The sequence below is a fragment of the Rissa tridactyla genome, chromosome 5 (genome assembly GCF_028500815.1).
Source record: "Rissa tridactyla isolate bRisTri1 chromosome 5, bRisTri1.patW.cur.20221130, whole genome shotgun sequence".
Taxonomy (NCBI): Eukaryota; Metazoa; Chordata; class Aves; order Charadriiformes; family Laridae; genus Rissa; species Rissa tridactyla.
Window position 1 is genome coordinate 72,037,008 of NC_071470.1, and position 14,238 is coordinate 72,051,245.

The 14,238-nt window shown below is 38.9% G+C and overlaps 1 protein-coding gene across 11 annotated transcripts in view; it reads left to right on the forward strand.

Moving 5' to 3' along the window:
* GAB1 (GRB2 associated binding protein 1) overlaps window positions 1-14,238 on the forward strand; it is a 103,236-nt gene that overhangs the window by 72,576 nt on the left and 16,422 nt on the right. For 8 of the 11 annotated variants that reach the window (XM_054201805.1, XM_054201810.1, XM_054201804.1 and 5 more), the window contains exons 4-7: window positions 3,107-3,187; window positions 6,936-7,540; window positions 9,676-9,761; window positions 9,967-10,270. In XM_054201805.1, the coding sequence (XP_054057780.1) occupies window positions 3,107-3,187; window positions 6,936-7,540; window positions 9,676-9,761; window positions 9,967-10,270 (1,076 nt within the window). The remainder of the gene's footprint in view (window positions 1-3,106; window positions 3,188-6,935; window positions 7,541-9,675; window positions 9,762-9,966; window positions 10,271-14,238) is intronic. The other 3 variants (XM_054201806.1, XM_054201811.1, XM_054201809.1) reach the window with 2 other exon arrangements.

Below are 14,238 nucleotides of genomic sequence, written 5' to 3' on the forward strand. Positions count from 1 at the left end.
GAGTCATTGGACATTTGGATGCATATAATCTGCAGGGCGACGCTGCCTGTAGCTTTTGCTTCTTTTCTTTCTATGCTTCAACTTCTTGCAGCAATAGTAATTTGATGGATCAACACTAGACCCATATTGCATTCTTCAGAAGTGTGGACAGCAATTGCCAATAAGAAGTATCAGATAAATGTAGTGATCCAAACATTTCATTGTAGTTTGGAGTGGTGCATGGCACACGGCAGAAAAGTACCCTTTCTTTAGCCACAATCTGTTGTGTTTAGTCCAGTCTGGGACTACAAAAAGCTGGAGAAATTTAGCCTTTCTCCCTTCTGGTATTTGGTGCCTCAGTTTTGCCAGTTAAAGTTTTCATGGAAAGGATTCACTAAAACATACTGATATTTATTATCACCTGCCAGGTTACCACATCACTGAATATAGCAATCCTCGAATGGCATATTTGTTGACTATTACAACCGTGGTTCAGAATCTCTAGCAAGAGTAAAAGATAATTACTTTATGATAACTGAGAATGCAGGAGACTTAAACCACACAGTTTCTGTATCCTGAATTTTGACTTTTTCCAAATAACAAATATTTAAAAACAAGCTTAAAAAAGCCTTATTTCTTACTGAAAAAAGAGTACTGACACAGTCAGTTTTCCAGAGAAGTGTGCATTAGGAAATTTTAAGGAAAGAATTGAAAATTTCTTCTACTGAATTAAATGTATATTTATTTTCTCCAACTCCTAATTCTAACTTGAATAGATGCACAGCACCTCCTGCATAGGAGGATATGATATTTATGGTAGCTACCTGGGAAATATCACTATGTTTTTTCAGAATGGATCATGGCGGCCATCCCTGGAGCAGGCTGCCCAGGGACTTAGTGGAATCTCTGTCCTTCAAGATTTAGAAAAACCAAACCAACCACAAACGAACTTGACTGGACAAGCTCCTAAGGAGCCTCACCTGACTTTGAAGTTGACTTTGCTTAGAGGTATTGGAAGAGCTGAACCAGATAATCTCCAGAGGTCCCTTCCAACCTTGAGTATTCTGTGGGAGAACCTTATAAATCTCTCTGGCAAGCTGCTTTTCTGCAGTAATTCAAAATAAAATCTGCTGGGGGTATTTCCAGAAAAATAAACAAAACGTCATTTTTTTTTTTTTTTCCATTGCAGACAAGTACATGGAAGGCTGAGGAAAGCTTCCTTTGAAAGTGTTTTCATGAGTATTTCGCATACTCCCTTAGGGCCATACCTTTTAATGCTGGTGCATTCTTCATGAACACCTTGATGCTCTGCCAGTTTTACCTGTGCCATGTGCTCTCGGCTCCCTTGGCATTTTTATCTTGCTCTGTTGTGCCTGAGGAGTTTCCTGCTCCGTTTACTGATGATTGCATGGTAGAAAAGTATCCACCCTTCACAATCTTTCTTATAAAACAGAGGAATGAGACTACAGATCCCCCAGAGTATGGAATGTGCGGGTTACGGGCAGCACGACGTGCCCCAAAGCCTCCTGCAAGAGCAGGGGAAACTCAGTGTTTCAGTATTTAGTGATGTTTAGAAGCTGATGGTGCCTGAGAGGTATGTCACTGTTCCTGCCAAAAGGTATCAGAAAGTTTGGTACTGTTTCCAGAATGCTTTGGCAGAGAAATGTTGACTTTTCACTTCAGCACCCTGGCTCATCAGAAACATGTTGGAGCGCCCATTTGCTTCTGCGAGGCATGGGCACAGAGTGGATTTCTAAGACTACCATATGAAGTGTGTTTTTTAGGAATGATTAAGGTTGGAATGTGTAATTGACTTTCTCATCTGACTTCGAGTTGTGCGATGAGTGGGTTAAGTAGAGGGAGGAAAATCTGAGGAGACTATAAAAGGGTGCACAAAATGGGGTAAGGTATAGAGGCCATGAATAGCCTGGGGAATTTCTTGATGAAGACACTGGTGACAAGGAGAAGGTATTTGCATGTTGGGGAAGGCAGAAGGTCCAATGGAGATAAAATGCCGAAGGAACGGAGAAAGAACTGAACAAAGTGTTTGGGAGTGTAGAGGTTGTTTAAATAAATCATGTTTTTATAGGAATATTTGAAGACAGTGAATCATTGGCAATGTGATTACTTGGAAATTATATGGGCTTAGTGTATTATATTAAGCAAAATTCACTAACTAGCTATGTCCTTTTATTAAGAAGGCTGTAATAATGAAAATTCAGAATAATAGTTATGCTGGAGTTTCAGTTCTACCTAAAAGTTCTGCTTATGTTTCATGTCTGGTACAGCAGGTATTCTCCTGGATTTGGGCTTGAGTATAGAGGATATAGACCTTTTCGTATGGAATTGGAGCTTTGTGTATCTGTGTAGCGTGTTACTAAGATGATCATTTAGAGGGCACTCTGTGTACTGCCCCAATCCACATCATTACAGGTGAAGAAAAAATTAAATAGCTGCATCATTTTCCTATTAATTTCCAGGCTTGGAACAATTCAGCTGTGTATTTCAATCAACCTTTTTTCCTTAGTGGAAAGTGCAAAGCTTAATAAATGTAATTAAATAGGCAGGTACTGTTACTTGAATGGTTTGTTTCTATGCCGTTTTCACTTTAAAATTGCTGCTGTGCAGAGGGAACATGTTCTGTTCTGATTTTGCATGTTACTTTACGGATAATCTGGAAACCGTTGCATTTTATTTCACGGCTTTGGGGTTCTTTTCCGGGTGAGGTGGGTAACTGTGAAACGTAGAGGAAGTACCTGAGCTGCCTTTTTGAAATCTTTAAGAATTCTGGTGTTTCAGAACTAACAAATAGTTTTGAAATGCTTCATTACGGTGTCATGCAATGCACCACGTACTATTGTGAGAATATCTGGGACGCAACACTTGCAGCTGTAATAATCATGCTGTATTTTGTCTAAAATAGTTTTATGCTCTAATCACTGTTGACTCGAGAAAGACCATTGTTCAACTGTAGCATTTAGTGAGATTTTAAGCTTCATATTTGGATCCTAAATGAGAAAATGCAGCCAAAGACTGTTTCCAAAATCCTTATTGTTCTGGCTTATTTGAGAGGTATATTGAAATACTAAACGCTGTCTTCCTCATCTTTCCTATGTTTATGAACCAGCCAAGGGTCACCTTTTCTCTCAGAAGAAGGGCAGGAATACCTGCTATTAGAAGATTTTGAAAGTAAAAAGATTCCACTGCAGTGAGTGAACAGTAGCCATTCTTGGAACGCGTGTGAGAAATTAATCACAGAGCCATTAACTTGCCTGAAAATATTGTTTGTTTGAGATGCATCTTGCATGGTGTTCTGTGAGTTTTAACAGAAAAACTATGTAACTTTGGCTTCCATTTTCTGGAAATAGAGCTGGTTTATTATTTATTTATTTATCTATCCACATTTTTACTATGCTTGCTGTTTCTGTCCCAGATTGCTGGCACACAAGAGCAGTCTTGCTGCCACTTTGTTCATAGTATTCTGTTTAATCGGTCATATCAATTTCTGCAGACGGGAAAAGAATCGTCTCGAGAGGATGAACGGTCAAGCCAGGCTGAATACAGCATATTCAAAAATGGGATGATTACCCCTCAGACTGCAGCACTTTTAAAACTTTTTTCCTGGGTGTCTGTCAAGGAGTAGTTTTTAGTACGTGGAGGCAGGCTTTTTATTGGGCTTCCCCTGCCTCAATACCCCGCATCTTCTCTGTGCATCTTTACTTCCAGTCCTTGTAGATCAGCATGCTGTACAGTTATCTCTTCTTGATACCTGGAGGTGTCCAGTCCTAGTGCTGTGTAAGGAATAGTTCAGTCACTATAATTTGCAGATATGATGCCCGCATGTGATAATGCTGAATTCATGTCACAGTAATCCTCTGCTTATAGAGTGTGAGGAGTTTTCATTGTGTTATATCCAACTTTGCCATTATTTTAAACTGAATCGTTTAACCAATTGTTAATGGAATATTTAAGCCAATTGATTTTTTTGTTGAGCTGTTCTGAAGTGCGTGGGGAAAAATTACAATTTTCAGGTACCTTTCTTAAGTGCAGAAGTAATCAAGCATCCTGCATCTGAAATCCTTTTTTTAAAAAAAAAAAAAACTAAAAAAAAGAAAGCAGGAATAAAGTCTGTTCCTGAACCCTAGTCCTAACCTAAATTCCCTTGAGGTAACATGAATCAACTATGCATAGTAGATTTTCAAAATTGTACGTGGTGTTCTTATCATCAGTGGTTAATACTGACTTTTGAAAACCAGGTAAACTTCAGAGGCTGGATTCCCTGTCTTCGTTTTGGTATATACTTCTTTCTTGGCTCATGTTTCAGACCATCTTCAAACTTTGAGTCTTGCAAAATCAGATTGGTTACAACCCATTCATATTTTGAAAACTATTTCAATAGACTAAGAAACTGATCCCAAAAGATTACTTCTAAAAATGTGAAGCGAATCAGAAATGGCCTCTTATAATGTAAGTTGTTGCCATCAGCTAACCAAGTGACAGGCCTGACTGCTTCATGTGTTGTGCTTTTTGAAAGTCTTCTGTTTTCGCAAGTGCTTGTGGTCAAGAAAAAAGAAGCAGCATTCACTTAGACCCAGAAAAAACTCCTAAATTTAAAAATGATAGCATTTGTTGCTTACGTATGATGGGTAATCCTTAAGCACTGGCATCGTACATGTGCTGTTGCATTTTGAGCTTTGGTTATATACTCCTGCATGTTTTTGTAAGATAAATGTAGTGGTTATATTTTATCTCTGTAGTTTAGGAAGTTGGTTTTTTTTTCATTTTAAAGTACATCATAGTGAACCGGAACTAATAATTTTGGTTCTACAACTGATTGTCAGTGTCCAGCTTCCCTGGACCACCCACTTTATTTTTATAGCATCTAAAATACAGATTGCAATCCTTGCCATACTTGCCATACAAGTGTATTGAACGTCCAGTGGTTCGTTACTGAGTTTGTGAAGCTCTGAGGCAAAGGAAGTAAGCTAGTAGCCAACAAGAGATATGTTTTTGATGGTCAGCATCCTAAGGAATATAGGAAGTTTCACTTCCTTGGTTGTGCCAAGGATAAATACATAATGAGAACTTTTGCTTCTTTTTTTGGGGATCTGTTAAACTAGATGCAGATTAATGTTCAGTCACCTAGAAACCAATTCTGACCATTGAGAGAGAACTTAAATATATGTTTAAAATAGTAACCAGAGCAAAATTAGTGTACTTTTTCTAATGAAAAAAAGACCCACACCAAAAAAACTAAGCACAAGCTAACAGAAAAAGTTGATATAATTAAAGCCGGAGAAGAACTCTCATGAGCCGCTCAGACTGATGGAAGATTGTATCTCTGCTATTAAACAGAACAAAAACCAGTTGGTTAGGTGAATGACATTTTTCTTGACTGCAGATGTCCAGTCGGAGCTAATCACGTGTGTTCCCTTGATAGCTGGCAGAGAGGCACTTTGGGAGTGATTCATCGGGTTTAGATGGATATCTAAGAAGACGGATCGTGTTTCACACAGTCTCTGTTTCTCCAATGACTGCAGACGAGACCTAAATGAATAGCTAAACTGGATTCCTTTCTCCTCAGGTTACCAGAACCCTGGCAGATAAATCCAGCTGTCCCTTAGGAAAGAAAGTTTTGTGCAATCTTACCGACAAATTGAAATTTGAATAATAAATTCTGGTTGTGATCACTTTGAGGTAGAGAGCCTCTTAAAATAAGGGGGAAAAATGCTTCTTGTGGTAGTCATGCTGTTGATTTTCATGTATTTTATTGCTCAGAAATTTTGTAAACTGCATGGTCCAGTTGCTTAATAGAACTTAGTAGTATAGCAGCTATTCATTGATACACACGCATGCTGAAATATTTACATACGTGCTTATAAATTAACACAATGATGTGGTACTGTGGTCATGAAAATAGGAAATATCGTGATATGATTGAACAAAAAGTGAATGGACTGCATTAACTTCACCTGTGTTAGTATTTTGCCACTGTCTTGACTTTCATTTAAGCAAGGAGTCAGACTGATAACAGAATTTCTGTGCTTGGAGCAAGGTAACTGGGGAGGTTTATGAAAACAAAAAGATTGCAGTGTGTTTACTTTCCATGTAAGGTTACTGGTACTGGTCGATACTGGTCAGTATTAATGAGTGCTATTCTCATAAAATACAGAATTTCCAAAGAAATCAAAGGTAAACTACTGTGCAGTTTTATCTAATGACACTGCCTTAACTTGCATTCAAGGCAAAAGCACTCTGTTGCACATACATCCTATGGATTTCCCCCCCCCCCCCAAAGAGCATGCTATCTTCCTATTTCTGTTCTTATCTGTTATTTCTCTCTTTTATGCATTTTGAACCAGTTTTATGTGATCAGTAGATAACTTGAGGCATGCACTTAAGAGTGTTACAAGCAGTTGTATTTTTTCCTATAATATTTTTTTCATACTGATTAGAACTAGCAAGTACTGCAAACCCAAGGATTGAGTGTATTATTTTTAGCTTTAACAATGCCATTAAAGTGCTGCTAGCTTGCAACATGGGTTAAAAAAAAAACAAAACCAAAAAAACCAAAAAAAACCAACAAAAAAAAAAACCACAACAAAAAAGCCCAGGAAAACAAACCAGCCCCCAAACAAACTCTGCTCCAAATTGGCATTGTGGAAATCACTTGCTTTATGAAACATCAACTTGTTGTTTAGCTGCTGCTAAAGCTCCACGCTTGTGTTATCCGTTTCACATGCATGGATTTGTATGTATTTAGCTACTTAGGGGATCCTTCTTACGTGCTACTGTTTGTTTAATAATTGAGTTCCTGCATTTCATTTAAAAAAAAAATTGGAAGGGACTGATAGACTTTAGAGTTGTTTACATTTAAAATGTTGTGTTTATTATTTGTAATGTTTGTTTTTCTTTATACGTTCATCAACATTTTTATCTTACAATCTTGCGTGTAGATCTCATGCTGACTCGGCGAAATCCAGCTCTTCTGAAACAGACTGCAATGATAACGTGCCCTCCCACAAAAATCCTGCTCCGTCAGCGGGCAAGCATGCTGTGAATGGCTTTTTTCAGCAGCAAGGTGTCTATGACTCTCCACCTTCTCGTGCTGGACAGACACTGACAGACTGCAGCCTTTATAACCTTCCCAGGAGTTACTCGCAGGATGTTTTACCGAAGGCAGCCTCTCCATCTGGGACTGAGGCGGAAGGAGAGCAACATGTTTTCAGTACCCCGTCAGCATCATCTTCATTAGATGCACAGATGAGACACATCTCCATTAGCTATGACATTCCCCCCACGCCTGGAGGTACTTATCAGATTCCACGAACTTTTCCAGAGGGAACGTTGTCTCAGACTTCAAAACTGGAGACTATTCCAGATATTCCTCCACCTCGGCCACCAAAACCTCACCACGCTGCAGATCGATCTCCTGTGGAAACATGTAGCATTAGTCGCACTGCTTCAGACACTGATAGTAGTTATTGCATCCCCACAGCAGGAATGCCACCCTCACGCAGTAATACCATTTCAACTGTAGATTTGAATATCTTTCGTAAAGGTCAGTATTCCATATTTTATCCTGCTCTTCCAGAATTTCCATGCTAAATGATGTAACCTTGTGATGACTGTGATATGAATGATACGAATGGGCTGAATGATACGAGGGGCATTTCTAGCCTTTAAAAACAAGCACGTAGCCCTTCACAAAGCAGTCTGTGGTTGCAATGCTTAAAATATGTAAGAAAGAGGAAAAAGAGAAGACACGGTATTCCAGGTGTGGTGTCACCAGAGCAGAGTAGAGGGGCAGAATCACCTCTCTCGACCTGCTGACTATGCTTATTTTGATGCAGCCCAGGGTGCGGGTGGCCTTCTGGGCTGCAAGTGCACATTATCGGCTCATGTCCAGCTTTTCATCCACCAGTACCCCCAAGTCCTTCTCCTCAGGGCTGCTCTCGATCCCTTTATCCCCCGGTCTGTATTGATACCAGAGATTGCCCTGACCCAGCTGCAGGACCTTGCACCTGGCCTTGCTGAACCTCATTAAGTCACATGGGCCAACTTCTCGAGCTTGTCCATTTCTCTCCTTGTGATAGTTGTGTGTACTGCAATTTTAAAGTAAAATTAAAGTTGTTCCCTATAGTCACCTAAATGTTGATATTCCAGATGTGCTAGTGTATTTTTTTTTACCATTTTTCCTTTAGCAGCTGGGTGTATTTTGGGTCCTATCAAATCTGGTGGAGCTACTTTTACTGAAAGAATTTGGTGTTTCTTGGTTGTGTTTTTTTTTCTACTTGTTTTTTTGTTCCTGTTCTTATTGTCTCAGATTTAAACTCAAGAAATGCAGTGAGAGGTAGAGATTGGGAAGCTAATACTTAACATAGCAATTCTAGTCTTGTTAACCACTCTTGGGCTGAGTTTCATTTTTTTTCAGGTTCCTGAAGCAGTGGGCATTATAGTGTTATTTTTAAAGTGAAATTTTAAACTGGTTAGAGTCAATGCTAATGTTGGAGGGGATTTTAAAAGGAGATTTGTTTGAGTTGTGCTAGGTATGGGATGGGAGGCTGAAATGAGGAAGGGGATGGGGACAGGGCTTTTAGAGGAGGCAATGTGGAGAATGGGTGTGATCATACATGCACACAGTATTATCCTGTTTGTCATTCATTTTGTAGGCTAAGTGTAATAATATTGGTCATTGTTAGAGTTTTAAAATGACAAAGTAACACCCTGCAAGACCCTTGTTTGCTTTGCTTATCTTGTCTCATTTTGCTAAGTTTGTAAGTAAGTACTCCTACACTAAAGCTGAGATTGTCAGCCTGAGGAAAAGTACCCTTTCTGAAAATACCATTTTAATTTGGCGATTGATAGCAGACGTGTCTATTTTTCCTCTGAGGTGGAAATCTCAAAAAAACTTCAGAGCTTTTTTTCAGGGCAAGATGGGGATAAAACCCAGAATTTGCCCACGGTTTCTGTCTTGGCATCAGGAGGAGGGACACGCCTCTTGCAGGGTAAGGCAGCCTGGTGCCTGCATGGGTGAGCAGGACCTGGGAGCCAGATGCCTCTCAAACACCTCTGTCCACCCAAGAAGCAGCCACAAAGCTGAGGACCTGCTTAATGCAGACTGATAAGAGCCAGGACCCTGAAAACAGGGAGATCTTTGGTTCTGTAGCAGTTTGCTCAAATGGAAAGCCCCTGGAGACCGCTCTGGGGAGCTGAGAGCAGCGATTCACCTGTTCCTGCAGCAGATTGAATCCTCTTGAATCAGCACTTTCCAAGGGAAGGGCATTCAGTCAGAAAACTTCTCCGGACCCTAAATTACATCTGCAGTTTGTTTATTTTAGAATAGGTTTTTCATGAGGGCCCAGTCTCTCAAAACCCACTCTTACACTGAATTCTTATCCCTGCCTGTTTGAAAGGAAGACTTTGCTGCTTCTTTAAAAGGAAAAATTACTTTTCCTTTTCTTGCAGTAGAAAAATGCCACTATAAGATCTTCAAGTTGTGACTGATGAGTGCTACGTTTGTTTGTCAACACAGTCCTCTCAAGTATATAGATAAAATCTATGGGCCAGAGCTTCAGGAGGTGTGTTTGTGTGCTCTCAGAAGCAGACAGTAAATAACAACAGGCTCTGGATGCCTGGTGCCAAGTGACAGAAACAGGGATGATAAATAGCTGCTTTCTCTTCTTGTTTCTTTAGAAATTAGTTCTCAAGACTGTTATGATATTCCACGAACGTTTCCGAATGACAGATCTAATTCATTGGAGGGCTTCCATAACCACTTTGTAAGTATGACTTGATCTGATGAGAGGTGACAGTGCTTGAATGTTCTTTGTTTCCATGTAAAAAAGCATGCTGTACGGTGTTTGTGATTTTTTTTTTCAGTTTCAGTAGAATATATTAATCTGAGTAGATTAGGTTAAAAAGCTCATATGATTCACAGCTGATTGCATAACTTATTTTGTTAAAGGAAATATATGTTAATTCTAGAAAAACAGAAGCATGTTGACAGTGGGAAGTGTTTCAAGTGAAGAACTAGATGAAAATTATGTCCCAATGAATCCCAACTCTCCTCCACGACAGCATTCCAGCAGCTTCACTGAACCCATCCAGGAAACAAACTATGTACCAATGACACCAGGCACATTTGATTTTCCGTTATTTGGAAAGCAAGTCCCTCCTCCTGCTCACATGGGTTTCAGGTCCAGTCCAAAGACTCCTCCCCGACGGTCAGTACCTGCTGCAGAATGTGAGCCACCACCAGTGGATCGGAACCTCAAGCCAGACAGAAAAGGTGAGGAAAATGTCCAGTAGAAGTTGATTTTTGTCGTCGAAGAAGATAGCATAGCTCTTCAAACTTCTGATTAGCAGAAAATTATCATATTTTTAGAAATTCTAACAAAATAATTTTTATCCTGTGAGATAGCTGTAACATAAGGGAATCCTAGGATTATTTTTAACCATATTAAAACATCACCTTTAAAAGGTCCCTTCCAACCAAACACATTCTGTGATTCTATGATCACAATAACAATGCCAAATACAAGCATAAGTTTAAATTTTATTGTTGTAGTTACTAATGAAAAATGACACAGCATTGCTAACCCTCAGAAGTGGGAGTTATAGTCCTCATATGTAGAAGGCAGCTTGTGATGGAGAGAGAGCGCACAAGGCAGTGGATAGAATACAAATTTATAGCCATAGCAATGCTTCCTACAGGATCAGTACACATTTTCATTGTATGAAGTAGAAGTTAAAAGTAACTTATTTAGGTATTTTAGGTATTTGCTTTTGATGTAAACATTGTTAGAAGAAATTAATTGTTACAACACGAATGAGTTGTATATTGTGCTGCTTTTTAATCCTACTCAAAGTATGCAGTAGTATGCACTGATAAATAGCTTAGACTTTCCAGTTAATCTAAAATGTTTTATCAGCCAGCCTACCTATCAGAAACACAGGTAACTGCTTAAGGAACTTATTTCCCTACTACGTGGTTTTTCAGGCAAGGTAACTTTCTTGTAGAAGTGGGAACTAAAGAACATTAGGTCAAACATCTGCAGTATTTTGTATTTGAGTAAGTCCTATTTTAAAAATAATGTGCTTGAAAAATTGGTGTTTACACTGAGAATGGCTGAGTTCATTTTGGGGAAAACTCAATGGAAAATATTCAGATGATTCAAAATATTCACTAACTAAACCTTTAAATTAGTTCTTCTACCACTAAGTGAAAACAGCCTGTAATTAAGTGAAGTAGATAATGTCATTATCTGTGTCAGTATAGATGATCTCAGTATAAAATGGGAAGTACCACATCTCATTCTGGCTGTCCATCTTCAGAACATGAGGCATGGGCTTTTTCAAGACCTTGGCTCTCTACTTGGGTCTAATTGTTTCCATGTTACCAGACAGTAGTTTTGTTTAGTTCTGAAGAAATACTGGACAGATGATGAAAGCTGATACTGGAAAATATTCTAAAAATAACCACTGAACTGCTTTAACATATTTTCCCCGACTGGCCAGTTTGTATATTTTACTGATAAAGTGTTTGACTTTCAAAAGTAGTAAATTTCTATAAAAGTAGTAAATTTCTCACTTTTGCTGTTGGCCATGCAAAGCAGTCACACAGATGTCTACGGGGGCACATCTCTCTTCTTCAAATTGAATTAGTGTTCCGCATTCTAAAAGTCGCGTGTAATGCTACTGCTTTGCTCCTGTCCTCAAATGCTTTACAGTTAAAAAGACCTAGCTAAAATCAGAGAAAATATTTTTAGATGTACTAACGTACCTCTCAATGAGTGTAGAGTGACTGGCTGTACTTTTTTGCCTGTAGACTTCTAGAAGCTGTTATCACTGTAAAATAATATGATTATTTAATATAATGTAGAAGATTAAAATATAATTTTAAAGTAAAACTGTCCCCAAAAGTAAATATTGTATAGCAAATGTTTAGGGGCTTAAAAAACTTTTGTGAAGATCTCGAGTTACCAAGAATGGTAATGATTCTGATCTATCACTGTGGGTTTTATCTTAGTAACACACATACGCTGGCTCACTCAAATTTTATCGAGTGTACTACTACTGCGAGTCTTCCATTGTTGTGAAGAGCAGATACGATGACACATCGGGGTGGTAATATATCCCCATTTCAGTAGTTGAGTTCTCCATGCAAATAACTCCATCCAAAAATACCTTTGGGAAAATAAAACTGCAGTTCCTTTTGAATTAGAATAGGATAAAACTCTTGTTTTAGTGAACCCTTACCTAACGAGAGCAAGGGTTTGCTTTGTATTCTACAGTGTCGCTTTTCCAGCTTTTAAGTTCTTGTAGTAACTTCTGTTATCAGGTTGTTTCTGCTTATATAAATGTACTACAATGGTCTTCTGCTACAAATTAGTGCATAGAAAGTATCAAGGCGGCCAGAATGTTCAATAAAACTTAGGCAAACATGGAAAGGGAGGAAATGGTACATAAAATAGTTACCTTCTGGGTATTGATCCTTTAAATGTTTTGGGGGTTTTTAATATGCCATTGGTTCAAGAATTTCTGTTGAAGACCTCTGTGGCTTCTCTAAAAGATAGTATTACTGCAGAGATCAGGTGTGTTGGTGATAAGGCCTTCAGGTATAGGAGGGCCCATCTCACATTCTGTCTGAAGAAGCTGCTGTATATTATTATTGGCTACAGATTGCTGCAAAAATAGTTTTTGCACTGCCTCCAACTCACAGTTACTTTTTGGTAGCTCTCCTTGTTACTGAGAAATAATCACCATCACCTTTCACATGAGCATTAGCTCTAGCTCAGTAATGTTTCTGTGTGGGCCAGGGAAGTTTGTTATGTTCAGTGCTAAAAATGCCTTTGACAAAGAATTAATGCAGTGAAACTAGCACATAAATGAAGAATGCACTGCTTTTTGTTGTCAAAATGTATATGCCTAGCATCTCCTCTATTTTTCTTTGGTTTAAGGGCATATTGCTTACAGGCAATATAGTTTGACAAGGGTAGAAAACGAAGGGTTTGGTGATGGCAATGGCCATTCTGTTGCATATAGCCGGCTCTCCCCTCTGCTCTTTCTGTTTTGTAAACCTGAGGTGAAACACATACTCAGTTACTTCTGGTTCTGCTGTCTTTGAAGAATGATGTGCCAGGCAGCAAAGATCTGGCAGTCTATCAGCAGCAGTCGCTGTGTATGTATGTGTATGTCTTTGCAGCTCTGATCTAAGCACCTGACATTCTAATTTATTAAATTGTTAAAATTCTCCAAATTTTTAAGAATAGGTAGAGTTATACAGAAGTAGCAACTGTGACAGAGGACTGAGTTATGAAAAATCAATAACATGGGCAAGCTAAATGTAGGTAATAAATAGGTCTAAAATTCACTAAAGTGCATGCACATTCTTGTGCGGCAAGCACTTGTGCACCCCTGCCGCGAGAGCCTGGGGCTCTTCAGTCTTCCCACCTGTAGGAGTAGCCTGAGCCAGGAGCCATGGTGAGCTATGAGATACCCTGTGTCTTTTCCCACCTGTTTCTAGAAGAGCTTTGTTTTTAGAAAATGGGTTAAAAAATAGTAACAAATTTTAAAAAAATAAATATATACAGTCTTGAGATGACACTACATTTCCATGGAGTTTCATTTTTCTAGCTCACGGCTGCCTCTGTAAATGCGGGGAGCTTCCAGTATTTTGTGGAAGTCTTGAAAGTAATTTCAAAATATGGTGTTGGCTTCCTGCCCCAATAACTTGAATCAAAGTGCTTTATTGTTTCTTTAGAGAAGCGTACCAAAAGGTAAGTGATATATTGCTTGGGAAAAAATGGAGAGCGTTTGGCCAGGTGCTTTTCTGCATTCACCTGTAACTAAATGACAAAAATAATTTCTTTTTTAATTTGTTTTTTCAGGGTGCTGTTCCTTTTATTACAGAGAACCATTTTCTGTATTGATTTTGTATTTCTGCTTTTTGGCTGCTTTAGCTTGCCATGGTTGCATGTAGTCATGATGCTAAATTGGAAGCATTCTTGCTAGCAAAAGGTTTCAAGCGGAAGAAATATTGCATCCATCCATGCAGTTGGGTCTTACTCTTTGCATCGTTCAAAGACTGTGACTGGTTCTGCCACAGAGCGATTATGTGATGTTTGTTTTGACAGTTCCTTCCTCAAAATACCATTTATCCAAGAAGGAGCAGTAGAATTCAAGGTGCCCAAATGCAGTGAGGTAGAGTCTCCCTAGGCAGCTAAGGCAGCAAAGGGCAGAAGGTTCTCTTCTGCT